Source organism: Neomonachus schauinslandi, chromosome 12, assembly GCF_002201575.2.
Source record: "Neomonachus schauinslandi chromosome 12, ASM220157v2, whole genome shotgun sequence".
NCBI classification, from domain to species: Eukaryota; Metazoa; Chordata; class Mammalia; order Carnivora; family Phocidae; genus Neomonachus; species Neomonachus schauinslandi.
Window position 1 is genome coordinate 44,073,946 of NC_058414.1, and position 23,965 is coordinate 44,097,910.

Consider the following 23,965-nt stretch of genomic DNA (forward strand, 5'->3'; position numbering starts at 1 on the left):
TTTTTTTTTTTTAAGGGGCAGAGGAGGCAGAGGGAGAGGGGGAGACAGAATCTTAAGCAGGTTCCACGCCCAGCGCAGAGCCCAACATAGGGCTCGATCTCATGACCCACGAGATCATGACCTGAGCCGAAATCAAAAGTCGGAAGCTTAACCGACTGAGCCACCGAGGTGCCCCTTTCACATTTTTTTCTAAACTGGATGTGGGGGATCTCTGTACCGCACTCTCAGGGCTTCTAAATTGCACATGGTAGTTGGCTGTGGCCATATGGGTAGATACCACACTGATCACATGACACAAGTCTAGTCTAAGACCTGTGAGGGGGTAAGCTGGCAAAAGAGCAAAGCAGGAACTTATCTGCACATAAATATTTCAAGTTGGCATTCAGCTACGGGTCAAGATTAACAGCCTCAAACAAGTGTCTGACAGAAAGCTATTCCCACATACTGTTTATTATGGGTATCAAGAGGACCATAGTTATTTGCTATATTTTTTATCAACTTAAAAGTATGCTTTCCTACATATATAGATATGAAAAAAATAATAAAAGGTAAAAATATAAAGCAAGTTACTGATTTTACCATCTTTAACATGTGAAGATTTATAATACTATAAACCAAACTGGAATGACATTAGATATTGCAATTTTTTAGCCCCACCCAAACACAAATTTATTTTGAATAAACCATTTTAAATGTGACTTGAATTATTCACAGTATTAATTTATGACAAGGATTAATATAGTATGCTTTTTATTTTTCAAAAAAAAAAAAAGATGTATTAACACCTAAGGGTTGGTCCTAGCGGTTCACTCTCTGTAAAAGTTCACCTGAGAGAGGACAAGAGTCAAAACTGAGAGCAATCACTGAAGTTGGGGAGAATACCAATAGGGAGTAGTTGTAGCCTTCTTAGGTACTGAGAGAGCTCTTTAGAATATAAAAGCCATTTAGGTTGTTAATTCACACCTCTGTGCCTTAACCATGTGCATCCCATCATCTCTCACCTCTTAGGGTTTTACTCACGCTTTCCAAACTAGCTCAACTGTCCACACCTCTGGCAGGCCTTTACTGGTCCTTGCCCTTCCCAAGCCCAGATTAATCGATCCCTTCATCTTCAGTGTCCTTAGAGCACTTCAAATATGCCTGCTCAGTAGCCCCAATCACACTGATTTGCAGTTGTGTGTGTGCACCTCTTTCAAAGATATGAGCTTGTCAGTGACTGAGGGACCCAATCATGTGTGTCTATGTTTCCTCTATAGTAGAAGAGGATCTAGGACAGAGTTCAGTACATTATTTGTGCAGTAAATAAAGAGGCTCAGAGGGTACCACACCTTATTGCTGATGTCACTAATGTGTCTTTTAAAATAAGAACGAGAAGGAGTGCCTGGGTGGCTCAATTGGTTAAGCATCAGACTCTTGGTTTCAGCTCAAGGTCATAAGTACATGGGCTGTGAGATCAAGCTCTGCATCAGGATTCCCGCTCAGTATGGAGTCTGCTTAGGATTCTCTCTCTCTCTCTCCTTCTGCCCCTCCCCCCGTTTGTGCTCGCTCTCTCTCTCTAAAATAAATCTTTCAAAAAAACAGAATGGAAAAGAGGGGAGGAGAATGTTTGCTTGAAAGAGGAGATCGTATTTTGTCTCCACCTCAAATTTATCTTTCCATTCTAGATCCATTAATACGACTTAAAAAATAAGATACATACTAAATACATGTACATGAAGGCAAAATCACTGAAGATATTAGCACACCCCTAGAATCGTTTAATTTCAACTCTCAAAAGTGTGAATGTGAGTAGGATACATGCGTCTCTGTAAATTTTTGAATGTAGAAAGTCATTCAGAAAAATACTTTTAAATATGCCTTAAAAGTACAAAATTAAATGAAAAAAGACTCATCAAATATGGTTTAATTCAGCATCCTACCATATAATTTCTTGCAGTACTTCCTCATAGCTCTCTTACAGCAATACATTTTTGTTCATAATCAAGACTCTGGTGCACTTCAACGTTTTGAAGACATTTACGCATCACGATCGACTACAGATTAAATTATGTGCAGTATGTTAGTATTAAGTACATTTTATTGGTTTATATTTTAAAACTTTGTGTGTAATGTCTCTTCTGTCCATTAAGCAGACTTTAAGATGCCAAATTTCCTGTGCACATTAATCAAGAGAATTATCAAATGTGCATACACACACACACACACACGCACGCTGCAACTTAAAATAAGGGCATGCACTGTATAAAAGTTATAAAAAAAATCTTCAAAAATGGAAAAAATATTCCAAGTTTTCCTCAGGGGTGAAATTGCTATCTGGTAGTATACTTCATACTTATGGTTCAAAACGTTTCTACAGTGCATTCATGATGCATTTAAGAGTAACTTATCCTCTTTGTCAAGAGGGACTTTTGATATAGGTCCAATATTTAGTAAGAAATGAACACATCTGAGCTCATATTAAAAATCTTATCACATGAGTGGTAGGAAAAACCTAACCACATAAATCTCTGAATACTGACAGTCCTAATTTTCATCTCTTTCATCACATGCCCTAAGATATATAGTATCTTCAGAAAAGTCATTTTTAAAGGACAAGAGACAGAATGAAAATGTTTCCAAAACCTATTTACTGTGATGTTTGCAAAGAATCTCATTAGAATAAATTTACACCAGTTCTTTTACTTTCAATAATAAATTTTAGCTCCTTTCACAGCTGTTTCCCATACAGCAGTCCACACTGAATATATCATTGTTTAGTTGCCTGTAGACAAATATAATGATGCCAGCAGGTGTTTACTTTGTCTTTTTCGGGGAAAACTACAGCTGGAATGCAAGTCTCCCTGTACAGGACATTGCAAAAGTCAGCACTTCTAATGTCGATAATATTCCTATTCAAGAAATTTTGTCAGTTTATATACTTGGAAACTGATCCCCTGAAATTAGTGGTAAACTGCAATATTGTACCAAAACACAGCACAGATGGTCAGACCTGGAAGGTGGGAGAGAAGGGAAAGAGCTTAGCAAAGAGAACTTTGAGAATGAATAAAATTTGAGGCTACATAGGAGAGATAAATGAGATGTGTAAGTGTGTATGCAAGAAAGAGAAAGCACGTGAGCAGGAGAGAAAGAGAACGAAGCTCTGTGGGATATTTTGGGAAAAGTAAAAAAGGATTTAGGATGTTTTGTTATATGGTGTTCAGTATAAACTGTGTTATACTGCCAAGAAAATCCACAGTTAAATCTATATAACACTTTTTTTTAAAGGGATAAAAAAAGGATAACATCAATATACTGAAACTAAATACTAACTTATGATTTGAAAAGACTCTTTATACTTTTCAATGTTAAGATTCATTGCATGATGGACTATGAAAATATATTTATATTTGATTATAGGCCAATAAGTTGTTTAGAAAAAATATGTTATTCTATGTCACAAAATTGAAGAAAGTTATAAAAATCAATGTTAAAATCTCAAAAACACTGTCAAATGCTCAGTCAAGATACCAAAGTCAAAATATTTATCATAACACAAACCTGTAATTATTTATCTACCTATGCTTGTCTGAAAGTATTAAAATAAAATTTCTGTTATTACCTATTATTTATATATTATTTATACCATATAATGCTAATTTAAATATTTGAATAAGTATCACTTAGATTTTCCTGTGCATATTAAATATATGTGATTAAGTCAGTCTCTCTTTAAGTCATTACAGCTCCTTCATCCTTACTACTTGTTTTCACTTTACTGAAGATTTCACTGGATGATCAGATTAAAAACCCAAAAGGAGGGTGCCTGGGTGACTCAGTCAGTTAAGCATCCAACTTTTGATTTCAGTTCAGGTCATGATCAGGGTCATGAGATGGAGTCCCATGTCGGGCTCTGCACGCAGCAGGGAGTCTGCTTCTCTCTCTCTCTCTTTCCCTCTCTCCAGCTCCCCCTCCCCCTGCTAGTGTGTGCTCTCTAGCTCTCTAAATCTTTTTTTTGTTATGTTCAGTTAGCCACTGTATAGTACATCAATAGTTTCTGATGTAGTGTTCAGTGATTCATTTGTTGCTGCTCATCACAGCTCGTGCCCTCCTTAATATCCATCACCCTGTTACTCCCTCCCCCACTCCCCTCTGAAACCCTCAGTTTGTTTCTTGGGGTCCATAGTCTCTCATGGTTCATCTCCCTCTGATTTCTCCCCCTACGTATTTCCCTCCCTTTCCCTATGGTCCTTCCTGCTATTGCTTATGTTCCACATATGAATGAAACCATATAATTGACTTTCTCTGCTTGACTTATTTCACTTAGCATAATCCCCTCCAGTTCCATCCATATCAATGCAAATGGTGGGTATTCATGGTTTCTGATGGCTGAATAATATTCCATCGTATATATGTACTACATCTTCTTTATCCATTCATCTGTTGAAGCTCAGCTCCTTCCACAATTTGGCTATTGTGGACATTGCTGCTATGAACATTGGGGTGCATGTGCCCCTTCTTTTCACTACATCTGTGTCTTTGGGGTAAATGCCTAGTAGTGCAATTGCTGGGTTGTAGGGTAGCTCTATTCTTAATTAACATCTTAAGGAGCCTCCATACTGTTTTCCAGAGTGGCTGTACCAGCTTGCTTCCCACCAACAGTGTAAGAGGGTTCCCCTTTCTCCACATCCTCGCCAACATTTGTTGTTTCCTGTTTTGTTAATTTTTGCCATTCTAACTGGTGTGAGGTGGTATCTCATTGTGGTTTTGATTTGTATTTCCCTGATGGCTAGTGATGTTAAGCATTTTTTCATATGTCCTTTTGGGACTTCATCAAGATAAAAAGCTTCTGCACAGCTAAGGAAACAGTCAACAAAACTAAGAGGCAGCCCATGGAATGGGAGAAGATATTTGCAAATGACATTACAGATAAAGGGATGATATCCTAGATCTATAAAGAACTTCTCAAACTCAAAAAACAAATAGCCCAGTCAAAAAATGGGCAGAAAACATGAACAAACACTTCTCCAAAGAAGACATACAAATGGCTAACAGACACATGAATAAATAAATGAATCTTTTAAAAAAACAAAACCAAAAACAAAAGGAGCTCTTTGCAGGTATCCGATCAAGTGTGCTCATGACTACGTCAGCATATTTTCCTCCTAAATGTGCTTTTATTCTTATAAACTGGGTTCCCTAAATCACTTTCCTGTATTTTCTAACTACTTACCCTCTAATTACACAATGATATCTTTGTTGAAACTTCAATGTGTTTTCTTGAATGACAATTACATCATAATTGAAGTTACTGGAAAAATATATATTGTGCTGTGAATTAAAAAAAAATATGGTTCTTCAGTCTGGTAGTTCCTCAAATCATACAATATAAAGCTACCATAAGACCTAGAAATTTCATTCTTAAGTATATTTAAGAGAAATGAAAAATATATGCCTACCCAAAAACTTGTACATGAGTGTTCATAGCAGCATTATACACTATAGCCAAAAAAGAGGAAACTGCCCAAATATACATCAAATGATGAATAAAATGTGGCATATATACACAATGGAATATTATTCAGCAATAAAAGTAAATGAAATACCAATACACAGTACTGCATAGATGAACCCTGAAAACATGCTAAGTAAAATGAACCAGTAACAAACAACTAAACAAGGTTTAATTCCATTTATAAGGAATGTCCAGAATAAGGAACTCTATAGAGACGGTAAGCAGATTAGTATCTGTCTAGGGCTGGGCCTGATAGGGAAGAATGGAGAATTCAAGCATGAGAGAGACTATTGGGTTCAGAATATTTTGGGGGTAATAAAAATGTTTTAAAATTGATTGTGATGATGGATACACAACTCTTATACACAATCAAGTTGCTAAACAAATGGCTCTGTGATAGCAATTCCAATATTCAGCATATGGCCAACAAAGAAGATTCATCTTACTTGTAACGATAGAGTACAAGAATCACTCCTCTAATTTCCACATTTTTCATTAAATCAAATTAATTTAGCTTCTGGATGATTCTATCAGAATAGGAAATTACTTAGAGAACAATGTTCTTAAAATCTCTGAAAACTTGCATCATGATTTGAGACATCATGATGTTCATGGTGCTGCAATGCTTGATCACCCAAGTTTGAAAGACCACCTTGACCACTCTATAATATTTATTCTCTTTTTGTGGAATTTTCACAGCTGAAGCAGTTCAAAGCCAGTTCTCTTATAAAACAAGCCAAAGGAACTGAAGAAGTTACATTAAAACTTGTAGTGAGAGACAGGGAGTGAAATATATCTTAGCAGCAGTCAAAGCTTTCCTTATGGATTATTTGACTCCATAAATCCAAATCCATTTTGATGACTCTCCCATTAGAGAGATGTAGTCCCCACTGCAAAATGTCAGAAGAAGCTGTTTTATAGAGCGACTGAACCCTATGATCTTTGCTGCATTTCTGTGATTATATGCACCAGCCCACGGCAGCAGATGCCTTTCTCCTTCTAGCTTCTCTCATTCCAGAGGGCCCCTTAACTAATGAGAACTAATGAAGCACAGCATGTAGGGAAGTGGAGGGAAATGTCAATATTAGCTGGAAACAGGACTGTTTAGACACTTCAATTTCATTTTGGCATTCCACATTTTCTTATGCAGTCATTCTCTAAAACTCGAAAAGGTATCTTTTTAATATTTTCCATCCTTCTATTTAAGCCTCAGATTTTTGAAGACCTGATGTGATTGCCAAAGGCAGAGGTTGTAAACTAGGGCCCCATAATCCAACTGTGGCTCACTAGATATTGTATGCAGTCAATGCTGTTGTCCCTTATGATATTTTTTTAAAAAGTGAACCCCATCTCTAAATGATGGCAAATGATTGACCTGGAGTAGGGTAAAGGAATGGTGTTCCTTCTTTGGTTGGCCAAGCCCACACAGAGAAGAGTGAGCACAACCAGCCTCTACACCATGCCTGGTCCACTTCACTCATGTATGTTCTCTGTCACTCACCCCACCAGAGAAATACTACATAGATGAAAGGTTTACTTCCTTTTACATTGGTCTAATCAAAACTGTAGAGAAAAAAAATATCAAATCACCCTTATATATAAAACTGAAAGAATACCTTTGAAATAACTATGTTTAATTATCATTATCTAAAGACAGCTTTCTAATAGAAAGTTTTCAAGGAGAATTATAATAGTTCATTTACAAAACTAACAACCTTCTAAAATCTGTCAATTCACATATGACCTAACATTTGCAAATATGTTATTGTATTTTATCCAACTAAAGAGACTTGGGCTCCTAGATTCCATAAATCAAACAAAAGCCAGGCTCCTTACTGTGTCCCACTCAGCGCTGTTCTCCTATGGGCTCTCCATATACACATTCACCCTTCTTCCTATCCCAACTCATCCCCAGTTTTTTATGCCTCAGAACTTCTTACTGTCCCTGAACACATTCCATTTAATTTCTTCACACCAGCTCCACTTTGCCTAGAATTCCATCTCGCTATAGTCTTTGTCCATTTTGGAAACTGTTTATTTTTCAAACTTGTGTTTTATGAAATCTTCCCTTTCCTGTCTCCTTCAGGACAATAACCCCTTTCTCTGTTCCACATATATTTTTCTATTTTTGTAATACGTTACCCAGACAAGAATTAGTTATTTACACGTGACAGAGAACTTCAGGAGTGGGGGGTCCATGTGATATTCACATTTGTTCCCCAGAACCGAGTTTGGTGTCAAAAAAGACACTAAGTGCTTGCCAGTTTTACTTAAGTGAACTGATCGACACAAACATGAAGAAAAAGGTAACCTAACCCTGTGACTGGATTCCCTGAAGTTGTGCAATGTAGTGGCTCTGAGCGAACTACATTTCCTATTGGAAAAAAATATACATTATATATAATAAATATATATAGTATAATACAATATATATGGTTTAGATAAGGTTAGATAAGTGTGCATAATGTATGCACAAACACGTAAAGATCTTCCTCCCTTTATGATGGGGTTACACCCCAAAAAACCCATCTTAAGTTGAAAATATTGTAAACTGAAAACACATTTAATACACCTGTATTATATATGTATATATAATGGCCTATATATATGTATATATAATGGTCTATATATATACACATAATATACATATATTAAAAAAACAATAGTTAATACATATTATTCCACCTGGGTCTGTTATCAGTACTGCCTTAATGATAGCATAATCAATATAAACAATTTACAACAAATATTTTATATAAACGATGCTCATGGATACACTGGCAGGCAGATGCTATTAGAAGAAAAGTACTTCTTGGAAATTTGTGCAGGCGCTGCAGTTTTAAGATATTGTTCAGGCACCAAAGTGGCAAACACAGGAAGATGGTTAGACATAAAAGAATCTTAAACTAAAAGCTGTAAGTTAGTGGAAAGTAATACAAGGACTTATATATTAAGGTATTTTATATGAGCGAGTTCTTGATGAGCATAAAGTTTGAAATGAAATTTTCTAAAATAAAATGTTAACATAACTTTTTGTACAATATTTTAGTGAAACGTATTCAGAATTGTTCACATTTTTAAAAGTCATCACTTTAGCATTCACATAACATCTGAGGTAGTATAACTTCCATAATGCCAGATAAACTATGAAGTTCTGTGTAGTAATAGCCATGAATGACTGTGCTATTTGCATGTCCAGGCAACGCTGCATGTATTTATGCATCTGGGTATGGATGCCTGGGTGTGCATGAGTATGCTGGGAATGATGCACTGAATTATTATTGTAATTCTGTCAGAAGCTTATAAATTATACATAAACTTTAGAGAATGTACAGATAAAACAGGTTGTAATGGGCATGTAACAGTTGAGTATCACTCCTCCAAGTTGAGAACATTTTAGTTTCTTACAGAGGATTTTGAAATCTGGAGGTGTATAAGTAGGATATTTATATATATGCATATACACATGCACAGTGTATACATCACACACACACACACACACACACACACACACGGGGCTATGTACTTTAGGAGAGGAAAGAGGACTTTGAGAGAGGATACCTCAGCACTCACTGTACACTTCCTGCACACTCTCACTCACAGCATCACAGAACAGGAAAGTCTTGCCAAGAATAATCTCAGGTGTTTCCACACAAAGGAATTTTGGAACACACAGACCCACTTAAAGAGTCACACCTCCAGCATTTCCTGCACGGCAACAATATGCACAATCCCAAGTAAAAATAAAACACTAAGGCAGAACGTCTCTGTATTTTTTAACTATACTTTGAACAACTCAGCAAACAGCAGAGCTGATGGCTGGGTAACTATGAACTGGCCTCAACAGCAGGGGAAAGTAGAAAAATGCCAGATGCAGAGAAGCTTGACATGCACGTGTAGATCCAAGAAGGAATAAGAATGAAAATGAAGAGAAAAAAAGACTCCGATCCAGAGACAAACGATCTCTGAGAAGACCTTTGCGGTTCACACCTACAGTACAAGACGACATTTACTGAGCACCGACATGAGCCAGACACCATCGAAGTGCTCTGCAGTTTTGTCTCAAGATAACCTTCAAAGTCATGTGAAGAGCGAGATACTAATATCATGCCTATGGCATGGCTGAGGGACGGAAGACACAGGGATTAGGGTTCATATTCTCAATAAATTACAAAATGAGGTCAAGATTCACATGAGGCTCAAAAGTTGATTTTGGAACATTTCATTTTATTTATTACACACACAAATGCACATAAATATATATTTTACTACTTAGCAACCAGTACTTCTTTCATTTCAAGCTAGAGCTTCAATTCTTTTCAACTAATCTCTTTCACTGTCACAGGGAAGTAACTGAATAGAGTGCATGGACCCCTCTGACATGTACAGTTGCGCTCTCTGATTGTGAGAGAGAAAACAAAAATAATCTTTAAACAGTGCAACCCGAATAGGCAATATGTCTGTTCTGATGCCATTCTTCAGCAGGCACGTGACAGAACATACTGGCAAACACATCCATCTACAATACTCAGTATGTGCTGTTACTGCTACCGCGATGACAACCCAAGGGATAACTTTTTATCCAGACAGTGTGGCACAATTAGAAAGTCCTGCATTCACCCTATACCATGAGTTCAATGAGTCCCACTATATAATCAATGCCTATGCTTGATACATTTGCTTGGGAAATTAATTTTCCGTCAAGCTCTCTATAGAGTCCCAGGTTAAGTACCTGGGTAGTTCACTGTATTTATGCACACACACTATCCCCTTTGAAGCCACTGTTCGACTCTCCCCATTCTGGGGCTGCTCAACACTCTGTGTCTGTGGAAAGGTTTGGGGGAGTGAGCTAAGCAGTAGGCTGCCTTGACAACTCGGTTCCCAGGTCAACTTACCAGAAGTTCAGGAGACTTCCTCTCTTTCCCAGAAATTCAGGAGGATATTTCGCCAGCCTCCAGGGAAGAGCAAGGAAAAGCAGATATGCAACTACGTGATTCACCAGACCCGAGTCAGCTAGAGACCCCGCACGAGTGTCGTGCACTTGAAAATCCCACAAGCTTGCCGGCTCCATTTAACCTTTAATATATCACACCGTTTTCTTCCTCTTCAAGATACTGTTTATCACTTCCAAACTCTCTCCCAAGGTGTTCCCCTCCTGGAGGAACAAAAGACAAAGTGTAGGCCCATCTCCGTGTATTGCTTATTTTCTACTTAATTTCCACATGTATTTTCTCTTTATAAAATACTTGTTTTTAGCAGGAGTCCTAGCATCAGGGCCACAAGAAGTGGAGCACATGCAGCACAGGCTAGACTGAGACTTCGACCTCTGTCACCTGAGGGTTCTGCTTGCCCTCGCTACTACTCACGTGGTGGGAAGACTGCGGATCCCTTAGCGGAGAAGATGTACACATGACAAGCAGATGAAAAGATGATACTCAACACCACAGGTCATTAGAGACAAGAAAATGCAAGCAATGATGAGCTACAACTATGGGCATTAAAATGGCTAAAATTCAAAATACCGACAGCACCAGCAGAGACGTCGAGTGACATCCACTTTCATTCACTGCTGGTGGGAATGCACATGGTACAGCCACTGTGAAAGACAGTTTGGCAGTTCCTCACAAAACTAAACATTCTCTTTACCATATGATCCAGCAATTGCGTTCCTTGGTACTTACACAACGGAGATAAAAACATATCCACACAAAAAACCGGCACACAGATGTTTACATCTTGAAAGCAACCAAGATGTCCTTCAATATGTAAATGGATAAACAAACTTTGTTATATCCATAAAACAGTATATTTTTCAGTGATAAGAAGAAATGAGATATCAAGCCATGAAAAGACACAGAAGAAACTGAAATGCATAATCACTAAGTGGAAGAAGAGTCTACATACTATATGGTTTCAACTACATGACATTCCCCCAAAAAGAACAAGTATGGAGACATAAAAGGGTAAAAAGATGAGCGGTTACCAGAGATTTGGAAGGAGAGAGGAATGGGTTGAGGGATGAATAGATGAGGGACAGAGGAATTTTGGGGGGGGGTGAAACTACTCTGTATAATCCTATAATGGTGGATACACATATTAGTGGATATATGCTTTCATGTATTTGTCCAAAACCAGAGAATGTATGAGAGCAGCTGAACCCTAATATAAACTATGGATTTTAAGTAATAATAATGGGTCAATACTGGCTCATCAATGGTGCACATGTACCACACTGATGCAAGATGTCAATAATAGGGAGAGGGGAAGAATGACAGGTATATGGCAACTCTGTACTTTCTGCTTTTTTGTAAACCTACAACTGTTCAAAAAATAAAGCCTATTAAAAATAATTTTTAAAAGAATAATATTTAAAAGATGATTTGCCTGTTTTCCCCTTTCTTCCTTTGTTGTGTTGCTCTCTCTTATAATGTCTTACATCCTCTCCAAGTTGTTACAGCCATGCAGAGCTTCTTCTGAATTTACAGGCATCACTCAATAAGTTCTACATGGACTATCTCTCTCTGGCGGCTCCTGGGACATAGAGTCCCCCCCTTCAACATTACCCAATTACATGGTCATTTGAATATTATTGTCCATATAAAGAAGCACATTTGTGCCTTTTCCCCATATCTCCTTATTTGTTTCCTCATAGCATAACTTTGATACAGTAAAAATGATACCCTAGAGATTATAATTTCACCTGGTAAACTATGAAAAATATCAATTAGCTCAATAGTGCTTCTGGAAATTGAAAGGACATCCTTTTGGTTAGGTCCAGTCATATATCAGAAGCAGTAGATGGATTACTTTTTAGTATCACTGTTTTCAGTTCTGCCATGTTTCCTCTACTCTTTCCCAACATGTTTTTAATTGTTCTATCACTTCCCCTAAATATTGTTTTTCTTATTGCTTGGGTACCCAAGGATTAAATGCAAACTCCTTTATTTTTCATCATTTTAATACATTCTAAAGTGTCAAGTATAAAGTGCTGATAAAAAAAATAGAAAAAATCTCTACCTTATGACTCATTGGCACCTCTAACTCACACTCTATGATGTTCTTGTGATATATTTTCCAGATGCCACTTCCCCGGTGTTTCTTTCATTAAGGACCATTCTTTTTTTTTTTTTTTTTAAGATTTTATTTATTTATTTGACAGAGAGATATAGAGAGGGCACAAGTAGGCAGAGCGGCAGGCAGAGGGAGAGGAAGAGCAGGCTCTCTGCTGCGCAGGGAGCCCGACGCAGGGCTCGATCCCAGGACCCTGTGATCATGGCTAAGGCAGCCACCTAACCGACTGAGGCACCCAGGCGCCCCTTATTAAGGACCATTCTAATGTGCCTTTACATGAATTCCAAGGCTCTCTTGAAATTCTAAGAGAGTCTGTTCTATATATTCACCAGACAGAGGCTTTTGCTCTCCTCTTCCCAGAGACATCTCACTATCCAGTGTCACCAATCTGACTTACACGAGAGGTTAAGAGGCTTCATTTCCTTAGAAAAGGAGCCCAAGAACACCATACTTCCCCAGTAATCTAGTCAGAATGTCAGCATCTCATCCCACTGCCATCAGGCCAGTTTTTTTATATTGCAGTCATAGGTAGGAAGGAGTCTGGGTAGGTGCTGCTCGATAGCACTCAATCTCAGCCCTGATTGGGGCTTCTATTATTTTGCAAACTAGGTTGCTATCTATAATTTACATAACGAGTGACCTGCGTTACTACAGTCCGTTAAGATATTAAAGCTTCACAAAACCACTTGAGTATTTCATTTTTTGATGCAAATAATAATACGCTCTTAATGAATTTTGAACACTGTGTTATGTATGCTAAGAAAGAAGGGTAGGAAAACAAGATATAAACCGTTTTTTAAAATTTATTTAAATAATCATCTAATATGTAAAATTAAAAATTGTATAAAAACAATTCTGTGAAACATTTAATTTGGAAGGCATTGGTGACAAGATAATTTCAAGAACCTGAAATTTCAGATTCTTGAGAAATCCCCTGAAATATAGCACAAAATGAAGTATAAAAAATTCTATTTATATACTTCACCATGAATTTGCTGCTCAAAATATTTTTATGGCCTTTGGTCCATGCTGTCTACATTTAGGTGTCAAACTAAAAAGAAAGATGAAACAGCTTCTCTTCCTAGACTTGTTTTATTTTTCATGGTGCCCCTTGGTTGGAGAAGACAGATAAATGTGTTCAATCTACAAAATTCCTGCTTGTTATGTCATTTTTAGGGGAGGAAAGGATAAAGAATGGGAAGAGAACATTTTCTGAATATCTACTATTTTTAGGGCACTGTACTAGACACTTTCTATTTACCACCTATTAAAATTTTGCAAGTGGCCTCTCACTTCAGAACTTCTGTCACCATTCTAAGGTGAGAAAACAAAATCAGAGTTTAAGTAACTTGACCAGTCAGGTAGAGGCAGATTTAAACAATGGTTTCTGATCCCATAGTCTGTGTTCTTTCAATTCCCCAGTGCTGCCCCCCTTATAATTTGTTGGAATATCTAGCACTAAAACTATATCAATTTGTAATTTCTAGTATATTTACAAAAAAAAAAAAAAGAATGCTTGCAAGAAAGCTAATGCACATTACTGGACTTGTTCCAGGTCATTACAATTAAGTAGCCATTGTATTATACAATAGAATAACAGCAATAATAAAAACTGCCATTCACTGAAGTTCTCATATATATCAAACACTCCATCAGAACATTCCATATACTACCATATTTAATTAAACCTCAGAAAACCCCTATATAATACATATTATTTATCCATATTAGAGATGAAAGAAAAAGATCCAGGGAGATGAAATAATTTGATAATATGGATAAAATACAGTATTTTGATCCATGTTACTCTGGATTGACACTGATGCCCATATTCTGTCCACTCTGCTCCATCCTTATTTTCCATTTAATGAGCAAACTGTGTCACATTCCAAATTAGGCAAAACTGAAGTACAAAACACTTTTACTAGGATAATGCTACCCTCATGTTACTACTACCTGGAATGACATCCCTCTCTCCTTTCTTATTTAATGAATGGTACGATTAGGATTAATATTTTTCCATAAGCATTAGAGAATATTTTATATTAGGACAAGTACATGAAAGAAAATAAAAGGAAAATACTTATTTTTATTTTATATTGAAGAAGTAAGGGATTATTTTACGTACAATTAACTTTGTAAAGGACACAGTGATTGCTGTTAAAAGTATTGCCTTGCATTGGATGAACTTAGTTCAAAAGTGTTTAATGTGAGAAGTAATTTCCTTGAGAGAAAACACACACCTATAAATACCCTAATCGCCTGAATTCTGAGCCAAGGGCTAGTGTGTACCTATTTCTTGGATTTCAATGTAATTTCATTGTTAGAAATATTAATTCAATCTGGGACTATACCAAAATTAAAGTCTTTTGTACAGTGAAGGAAATCATCAGCAAAATGAAAAGCCAACCTTTGAATGGGAGAAGATATTTGCAAATGATATATCTGATAAGAAATTAATAACCAAAATATATAAAGAACTTACATAACTCGATACCAAAAAAACACAAATAACTGATTAAAATGGGCAGAGGACCTGAATAAACATTTTTCCAAAGACGACATATCAAGATGGCAAACAGACACATGAAAAGATGCTCAAAATCATTAATTATCAAGGAAATGCAAGTCAAAATGACAATAGATATCACTTTATACCTATATCTCACTATATAGTGAGATATCATTATACAGAATGGCTAGAACCAAAAAGACAAGAAATAATGAGTATTGGTGAGAAAGTGGAGAAAAAGGAACCCTCATGCACGGTTGGTGGAAATGTAAATTGGTGCAGACACTGGAAAACACTATGGAGATTCTTCAAAAAATTTAAAAGAGAACTTCCATATGATCCAGGAATTCCACTACTGGGTATTTACCCAAAGAACACAAAAACACTAAATCAGAAAGATATAGCAACCCCTATGTTTATTGCAGCATTATTTACAATAGCCAAAATATGGAAGCAACTCAAGTGTCTATGAACAAAGAAAGTGTATATATGTGTGTGTATGTGTGTATATAGACACACACAATGGAATATTACTGAGCCATAAAAAGGATGAGATCTTGCCATTTGTCAAAACCTGGATGGACCTAGTGTCAATCCTATATGTTAAGTGAAATAAGTCAGAGAAAGACAAATGCCATATGATTTCACTCATATGTGGAATCTAAAAAAACAAAACAAGTGAATAAACAAAAACAGAAAGCAGAAACAGACCCATAAATACAGAGAACAAAGTGATGGTTGCCAGAGGGGAAGGGGTAAATGGATGGACAAAATGGTGAAGGAGAGTGGGAGATACAGGCTTCTAATTCTGGAATGAATAAATCACGAGAATAAAAGGTACAGCCTAGGTAATACAGTCAATGGTATCATAATGGCATTGTATGGTACAGATGGTAGCTACACTTGTGGTGAACCTAGCCTATATAAATCTGTCAAATCACTATATCATATACCTGAAATTAATCTAACATGGTATATCAACCATACATCAATTAAAAAATAATAAATTCAATGACTTCATTAAGACCTTTCTGAAAATATCTGTGACAGAAGTTGATAGAAGTTGGAGGTATTCACTATTTTCTGTCCTACTCATGTTAAGTGAATCACATTTTATTCAATGCATTGATACTCTTAATTTAGAATTGCCAGGTAAATATTATTAGTCATAATTATTACTGAAAAAAACTCCATATTCTAGAATATTAAAGAATGAAAAACTAACACTTATCAGTAATTATCTTCCAATAATAAGTGCTTTACCTCTGTGTGTATGAAATAGGTTTTTCAATTATTCACACAAAGACAAGCTACCTTTCAAAATAATTATGACAAAGAAGTGTTAAAACATTTAACTTTTTCATTTTAATAAATATTTTTAATATATTCTGGGGTTGTCACTACTTAAAAGCAGCAGAGTAGTGATTTAAACACCTCTGGATTATTTGACTTTATCAATATTATACCTTTTCCATTATCTTATTATTCAAATAAGTTTTTATCTCTACCACTCCAGTTAAAACATCCTTTTCCCAAAACACTTTTAATCTTACCAATTCTCCCTTTTACTTGATCATTTCTGAACTATTTCATAATTCTTTCCAGTCTTTCAGAAAATGTTTTACACTTTTTACCACCATCCCCTTCATAAAACATCTTCCATTTAGCACATATTGCCGTCTTCCTTGGACCTTTTCTGACCACACTTTCTCTGATTCTTGCACTGGTCTCTCTCTGACAGTGGCCCTTTAAATCTCAATACTCTCTGTGAAGTATCCCGGCCCCTCTTTTCAGTATTTCTCTTCTTTTGATGATCTCTCCAACTACCATGCTCTGAAATAGCATACATTTACTGAGTTCCAAGCCTACACTTTCAGCCTAACTCTTTCTCCTAAACTACCCATCCAATCACTAGTTCTCCCATTAGATTTATTCATCTGAATGGATTACTACCTCAAGTTTAGTATAGCTAAATTAAATCGATATTCTTCTCTAACCCCAGGAAACCTGCTCTTCCTTCTTTCACATTCTTCATCTCAAGTAACTGGGTGCAGATATGATGGAGAACTTCATGGGATGAGTTCCTCCTCTCCTTGGCACAGAGTTCCCTACACTCTAAAGCTGAATAACACTTCTGCAGCGTGACCCCCAGCCCTCCTCTACTCACTCTTCACTTCTATGGTCCTAGACTATTCCCCTTCGCCTCTCAGTCCCTCTCCTTACTGACCTCCAAGCCTCTTCACTTCTCTCTCTCCATTCTAGGCCAAGAATATGTCAATCCTCTGGAAAAACCTTCCAACAGTTTCTACTTGCTTAGACGTTAAGCTCCAGACTCTTTACCAAAGTTTGAAGGTTTTCTTACAATCTTCCCCAACCCATCAAATTGGCATTATATCCATTCATTCCCACCAAAGATCCTAGACCAGACTTGCAGTACTTTCAAGATCTAAGAATGTTGTTGTGTCTTTCACTTTCATTTTCTCTCTTCCTTCTGCTTGAAATGGACCTCCATGTCTCCCAGAGAAAAAAAATTCAGTTCTCACCCTGCAAAATCCCAATCAACATTAACTCCTCTTTAAAACTCTCCACAGCCCCCTGTATCAGCTACACAACATCCCTGCTATCAGTGTTTTGTTCATGAGCATGGTACATCAGGTTGTAATTGTTGTATATTTACAGTATTGTTCAATTGTTAATTTCTTGAAGGAAGGGATGACAATATACTAGTCAGCCTTGACCTCACTGACTTCATGTAACTCATAGTGAGTCCTCAATAACTTTTTGTTGTGAGTTGACTTAAAAAAACTTTCATATAATATATACTTTAAACTTTCATATTCTATACATATCACATATCATGTATTATAGACCTTATGTATTATGTACATATATATATATTACATGTATATACACGTTAATAAACTATGTATACATATGCATATGTGTATTTACGGTGTAGGTATGTGCAGATGTATACATACACACCAGACATGTTAAGGCTGAAAAGGCCCTTAGATACCATCTTTTCTAATCAATGAATATTACAAACTCAGAAACCAAGAACCAAAATCACTAAATGATTTGGCCAATGCTCTGCAGCTTGTTAGTGATTGACACAGTGTTAGAGCTCCTGTCCTAGCTCCTCATCCAGTATACCTTTTCCTACACCCGTGTAATTCAATGATCTGACCAATAGTGTGACTCCCTATAATCTGTTGTACCAAGACCAAGCGTATTCCATTGAAAGAGACATCCTGGATGGTCTCACCTCATTTTCTCTCCCAATTCTCTTCCTGACTATTTTCATCAAGTTATACACACTTAATGATTCTTTCACCTCTACATTTTCATTTCCAGTCTATCCCTCTCCTTTAAATATTCTCTTGTTCTTCTGATAACAACTCTCAATTTCTTTATACAAATAGTAAAGCCTCCTTTCCCCCCGGAAAAAAAATAAAGAGGTCATTATTTTCCTCTCCAGCTTAATTCATTTTTTTCCACCAAACCAAGGACCACCATAACAGGGATGCCATTATCATCCTCAGCATGCTAGCTTATATTTGCACATGCACATAACTTTGACATTTACAGATTACTTCCTCATAACTCACTCATTCAATCTTCATAACACTATGAATGGTCAGAAGATGGTATCATCACATTTATATGCAGCTGAGAAAACTAGGGGTCAAAAGTTAAGTGAACTGGGCGCCTGGGTGGCTCAGTTGGTTAAGCGACTGCCTTCAGCTCAGGTCATGATCCCAGGGTCCTGGGATCGAGTCCCGCATCGGGCTCCCTGCTCTGCAGGGAGCCTGCTTCTCCCTCTCCCACTCCCCCTGCTTGTGTTCCCTCTCTCGCTGTGTCTCTCTCTGTCAAATAAATAAATAAAATCTTAAAAAAAAAAAAAAAAAAAAAAAAAAAGTTAAGTGAACTGCCAACGTTCCTATAGCTAGCAAGAGCTGGAACTGGTACTGGAACCAAGGTCTCCATATCCTTGCTCCTGAGAGTTTTCCACTATTTTAAACGATTTATTGGCTTGTGTTCCCACCATGATGTTTATGTTGACATATATTGGCACCTGAGACACTGCACAGTGAATGTTGCCTAGACTCTTCTTCGATCTGAATTACTGCTTGGCTTTTCTTACTTTAACAGCACAAATTTCAACCAGGCAAGTACTACTTTGCCCAACACTTACCTGAGAAGCTCTTACCAAGCATTCAAATGATACCATTTAATGGTAAATTATAGTTTGATTACTGTTCGTTGTTATGACCGAGGCTTTGAAAAGTGAAATCATGGGTTAAGCTAAATTAGAGAAGGTCTTCAACTCTAGGTTTTAAATTGAAATAAATTAATATGATTTCATCTGCATCCACTAATCAATATTAAACTCCGAGTGTTAACAAGAATGGCTAATGTTAATATCCAAATGGCTTTTCTAAAAGTGTGTGTGATATTTCTTGCAACATTCGAGGACAAATCAGGGCTTGTAACAAATTTCTGTTCAATCTGCTAAATTGCTGGATAGATGCAACTTCTCTAAAATTTCAGAATATCGGTGTAATTGTAAACTAATCTGTCTCTGCAGCAGGGGGCTACAGACAGCTGAAGTCAGGAAAGAGACTCACTCTGTAACTTGTTTGCAATCCCATGACAAATACATCTTTTCCCTCCTTTCTATTGCAGCCTCCTCTTAATGGTTAGGCATTGCCAAGAAATTCTTAATTTATCCCTACTCCTAAGCAATAGGAATAATGCTTCTCACTTCATTCCTATAAACATGCCAAGTTTCAGGTCTGCTGAAGAATTCTCCTCCTCCTTGGGCGGGAGGGCGGGGTGGGGGAAGAGCCACTAGAGAAAGGGGAGTAATTCCTCACTTGGTATTGTTTTCCTGCCTGTCACTGTCCCACCAGGACCTCTAGTCAGCACTTCGCCCGGAGGTTCGGAGGCATAATTAGTTGCTGCTTTTGTTAGTTGGTTGAAAACAAAGCAGAAGAATTCCCAAGGCAGTAAAAGTTTAAACCTAAACATCCTTAGAACTGTGCACTTTAAAAATCGCGCAATTCACTCGTTAAGAATTGGTCTTTACACCCTCTCCGCGAGCTCACTGGAGCCCCCACTTGCCTTTAACTGTTAGAACTACCCTCGCTTGGTTTGTTTCCACGTGTCCCACATATCACAAAGCTCTACTTAAATTCAACTCTATACCCACATATATCATGGCCCCGAGCAAGCTGCCTCAAGACAGAATACAGACCGGCTCTAAGCTGTGTGCCTGTTCTTTGCTGGAAATATATTTAAGAAACTCCTAGTAGAATGAAAACCCAGAGGTTAAAAATGCACTTCCTTATGGAAGTGCAGTGTTGGTTGTGCTCATTAACTAGAGAGCTGCGAGAGAAATACCATTCCGATGACTCACGAATGCCTCTTGGTTGGTAGGGTTTTCTTTCCTAACAGCATCGGACATGACCTACTTTGCTTCTGAGTAACCGTACTTTTTACCTTAGGCTCCCAGGACACGCGGGCTCTCAAGAAGCGCAGGGGTCCCTGCTGAAGCCCGGACGTGAACATGAGAGGAAGGGAGAACTCTGTCCCACTTACCGGTCTTCCACAGATACAGGGTGGGTGCCTCAGCCTCGCCCTGAGCCGCAGCCCCGCAAGCTCCTGGGCGCAGCAGCAGCAGCAGGAGCAGCGGGGGCAGCTGCAGGACACCCCGGCGCGGGCCCGCAGCGCCTGGGCTCCCGGACGCCGAGCGCCTCGCTCGCAGCCCCATGCCGCCCGCAGCCGCTCCAGGGTCCGGATCCGGAACGCGGGTGGCAGGCAATTTTTCCTTGCGCTCACACCGTCTTCCCGAGCAGTACAGAAAGCAAAGCGCTTTCCTGCTATTGTTCGTTTCAGATGAAAAGGAGGGAAAGCGCGTTTAACACCCGGGAACAATAGCGTCCGCGGTGGCCGCGGTGGCTGCCGCCGCCTCCGCCGCTGGCGGGGATGCTGCTGCGGCTGCCATTCCGCGCAGAGTGGCAGGTCCTAGCGGAGAGGGAGGCAGCCGTCCGCAGGCGGCCCCAGCTGACTGAGCAGGTCCTCGAGGTCTGGGAGGCAGCGCAACCCCGTCGTCGCCAGCTGGAGAGAGAGGAGGGGGGCGTGAGCCGAAAAGCAGCGAGAGGGGGCTGGAGGCAGGAGGAGGCGAGAGCGCCAGGGCAAGAAAGGAAGGAGCGAAGGGGAGAGGGGGCACCCGGATCCAGCACGCCCGCCCAAAGAACTCCCTTGCACATGGTGCGATGAAATATGTTTGGAAGGATACACCAATAAAAAGAATCATCACCCGACAGGCTTCAGCATGACAAATAACAGGCATTGAAATTCATCGTCATCCAAGGAGTCAAATGCTGGATCTAGGGGCATGCTATTCTTCGTGTGTATTTACACAAAGCATCAGTGTTTATAATTTGTTTTTAAGCCGTGGCTTCTGAATTACTTTACGTGGGGAGCAGTATTTATGATCAGATGTGAAAACCACAGTCGAAGAGCAGAATTGTTTACTTGCTGTTGAAATGCCTTTGAACACTTTCCTAAATGTTGTGTTTCTTTTTAACTTAATTTGTTCTCAATAGAAATATGAACAGTACTGACCCTAACTGTGACAAATCAAAGTACATTGTCTTTTAAGGTCTTTAAAATCGAAATAGTATTTAATTAGCATTCACAATGCTAATCTAGTTACGTGGATAAAATTTTATAAAAGCGAATCATAAAATTTTATTTCAAATATGCAGTAAATAAAAGTGCGGTCCCTTTAGCTGCTTCTGTCAAAAAATATGCTACCTTTAAGTATCCACAGAGTTGTGAGTAAAATTAAAGGGAAAATTGGGTTTCCATTACTTGGGTATCTCCAAATTAGTACATTCCTTACTTAAAAATCCTGGACGCTAATTTCCCTGAACTCTTGCTGTAGAAAAATGCCTTTCATAATCTAAATAACCTAATGTTTTGGGGTCTTTTGTTCTTTGTGTTTTTACTTTCTTAAACCATACACAATAAAGGAATGTGTGAGAAATCAGACAATGCTTTGCCCTTTCTCTTTCTCTCTTTCCCTCAATGATAACCTTTTATTAATTCATTTTCTAGTAAAGGTACAATAATAAGGCATTCAGCCAATTAAAAAGTCAGCAAACAGAAAGCCAAAGAAAACTCTCCACATCCGGTCAGCAATACTTGGCCAAATAAAATTTAAAAAGCAGGAAATCCACTCTTAGGACTTTACTCCAACAACACAGCCAACCCAAGAGTTTAAAATGAGGAAACTACCATTTCTGAAAGAGGAAACCTTCCATAAAGCTCTCTTGGGACGCCTGCCGTTTTGCAGATGATTCCAGACACAGCTCTTCTGCATGCATTAGATTAAAAGCAGGTTTGATCAAATAATTCCCAGGTCCTGCCTGTTTAAGTATTCTGACATCAGAGGAAATTAGCAATGTTTAAGGTTGCAAATTCAGTCTTTGTTTACTTTCCACTCTGTTAGGCCTCTAAGAGGGAATTAAAAGCTCAGAAATTCCTAGCTCTGTGAGTCGGTGATTAGGAGAGATAAACTAGTGTGGATTACTATTCCTTCACTGGTTTAAAGAAAAAACAAAAAAACAGGCAACAATCAAAAGATTATAGATTGATAAGGGATACCAAGGAAGCCTGATCCCAACAAATGTATGGTTCCCTAAAGGAGCATTTGTTTCACCAGTTACACCAAAGAAGAACATAGAACCTGCTACAGTTTCCTCAGTTCTGTCCTCTTAGGGCAAACTCCACAGGACATTCTGCGATGGCACTGCTCTCCTATCCTGGTTGTGTTTCTTTCTCAGCTACAGTCAGGGCCTTTCCCGTTTACCCTGAAATCCTCCAACTCCAGCGCAAGGAAGATTGCAAGCTGGAAGTACTGTGTTCATAAGAGCCCAATTTAAGCATTCTTAGGGAGTCCCAAACCAATTCACCAAGTAGAAACTCAGTATGTAACAGAAGACAGAGAATCTAAAGAGTCAAGTTAGTACAATTTAATGTGCAGCATAATTAGCCCTTCAAGAAGCCATCAGATGCTACACTTAATAGCTTACTGTCAAAAGGAAATTTAAGAGGCTGATGTCTGTATTTATCTATGATTGTATAATAATTACTCACCTGGTCAAGAGTTTAAACATTATAGCTACAAGTTTAAGCATTATATATTAAGAGCCAGGAACCATTTCTAAGTCAAAAATTTACTGCCATTTAATACACAACTAGGGTGAGTATTCTGCAGCGGTGTTTGAAAATAGCCAACAATTTGTTTCCTCCTCTAATTTCAATTTATACAAGGCTTAACGGCCACACACAAACACATACACATGCCCAATCAGTTAGTAGTAAAGACATCTCTGGACAAGGTTACAGAAACTGAGTCATGCAAGCATTTGTCTCCACCACTGCCACATATCTGTTCTATAACAAGGCCATTAGTGCACTTGAGGACAAAAATATATGGGTCTCTGAGGAGACAGATGTGAAATATATATTCAGATACATGTTCCTTTGTGAGAGCTAAAGTGTCCAGTTGGATAAATCCTATCAATAAAACTGATGGACAGCAAGACATAGCAAGACATAGCAATCTTTGTTTTCTAGAATATGATATAAATAATACACAAATGTTTAAGGACATGATGTCAAAATTTAGTCATAAGAAGTCTCAGGGATGCAGATTAAATTGACCATCTGTACAGCCTGACATGAAGTAAATTGTTCATCATTTTTCATGAAGAATTGTTCTAGTATTAATGAGCCAGGGCTACAAAAGTTTTCCAAACCAATGGATGAAAAATGAAAAGCGTATTTTTTTTAATAGTTAGAAATGAGACAATTCT

At 38.0% G+C, this 23,965-nt stretch overlaps 1 protein-coding gene across 1 annotated transcript in view; it reads right to left on the minus strand.

Moving 5' to 3' along the window:
- The window catches only part of THSD7A (thrombospondin type 1 domain containing 7A), a 431,993-nt gene extending 411,143 nt beyond the window's left edge, over positions 1–20,850 (minus strand). The window contains exon 1 of the mRNA XM_021689643.1: positions 20,679–20,850. Coding sequence (XP_021545318.1) covers positions 20,679–20,850 — 172 coding nt within the window. The remainder of the gene's footprint in view (positions 1–20,678) is intronic.
- Between the last annotated feature and the right edge of the window lie 3,115 nt (positions 20,851–23,965).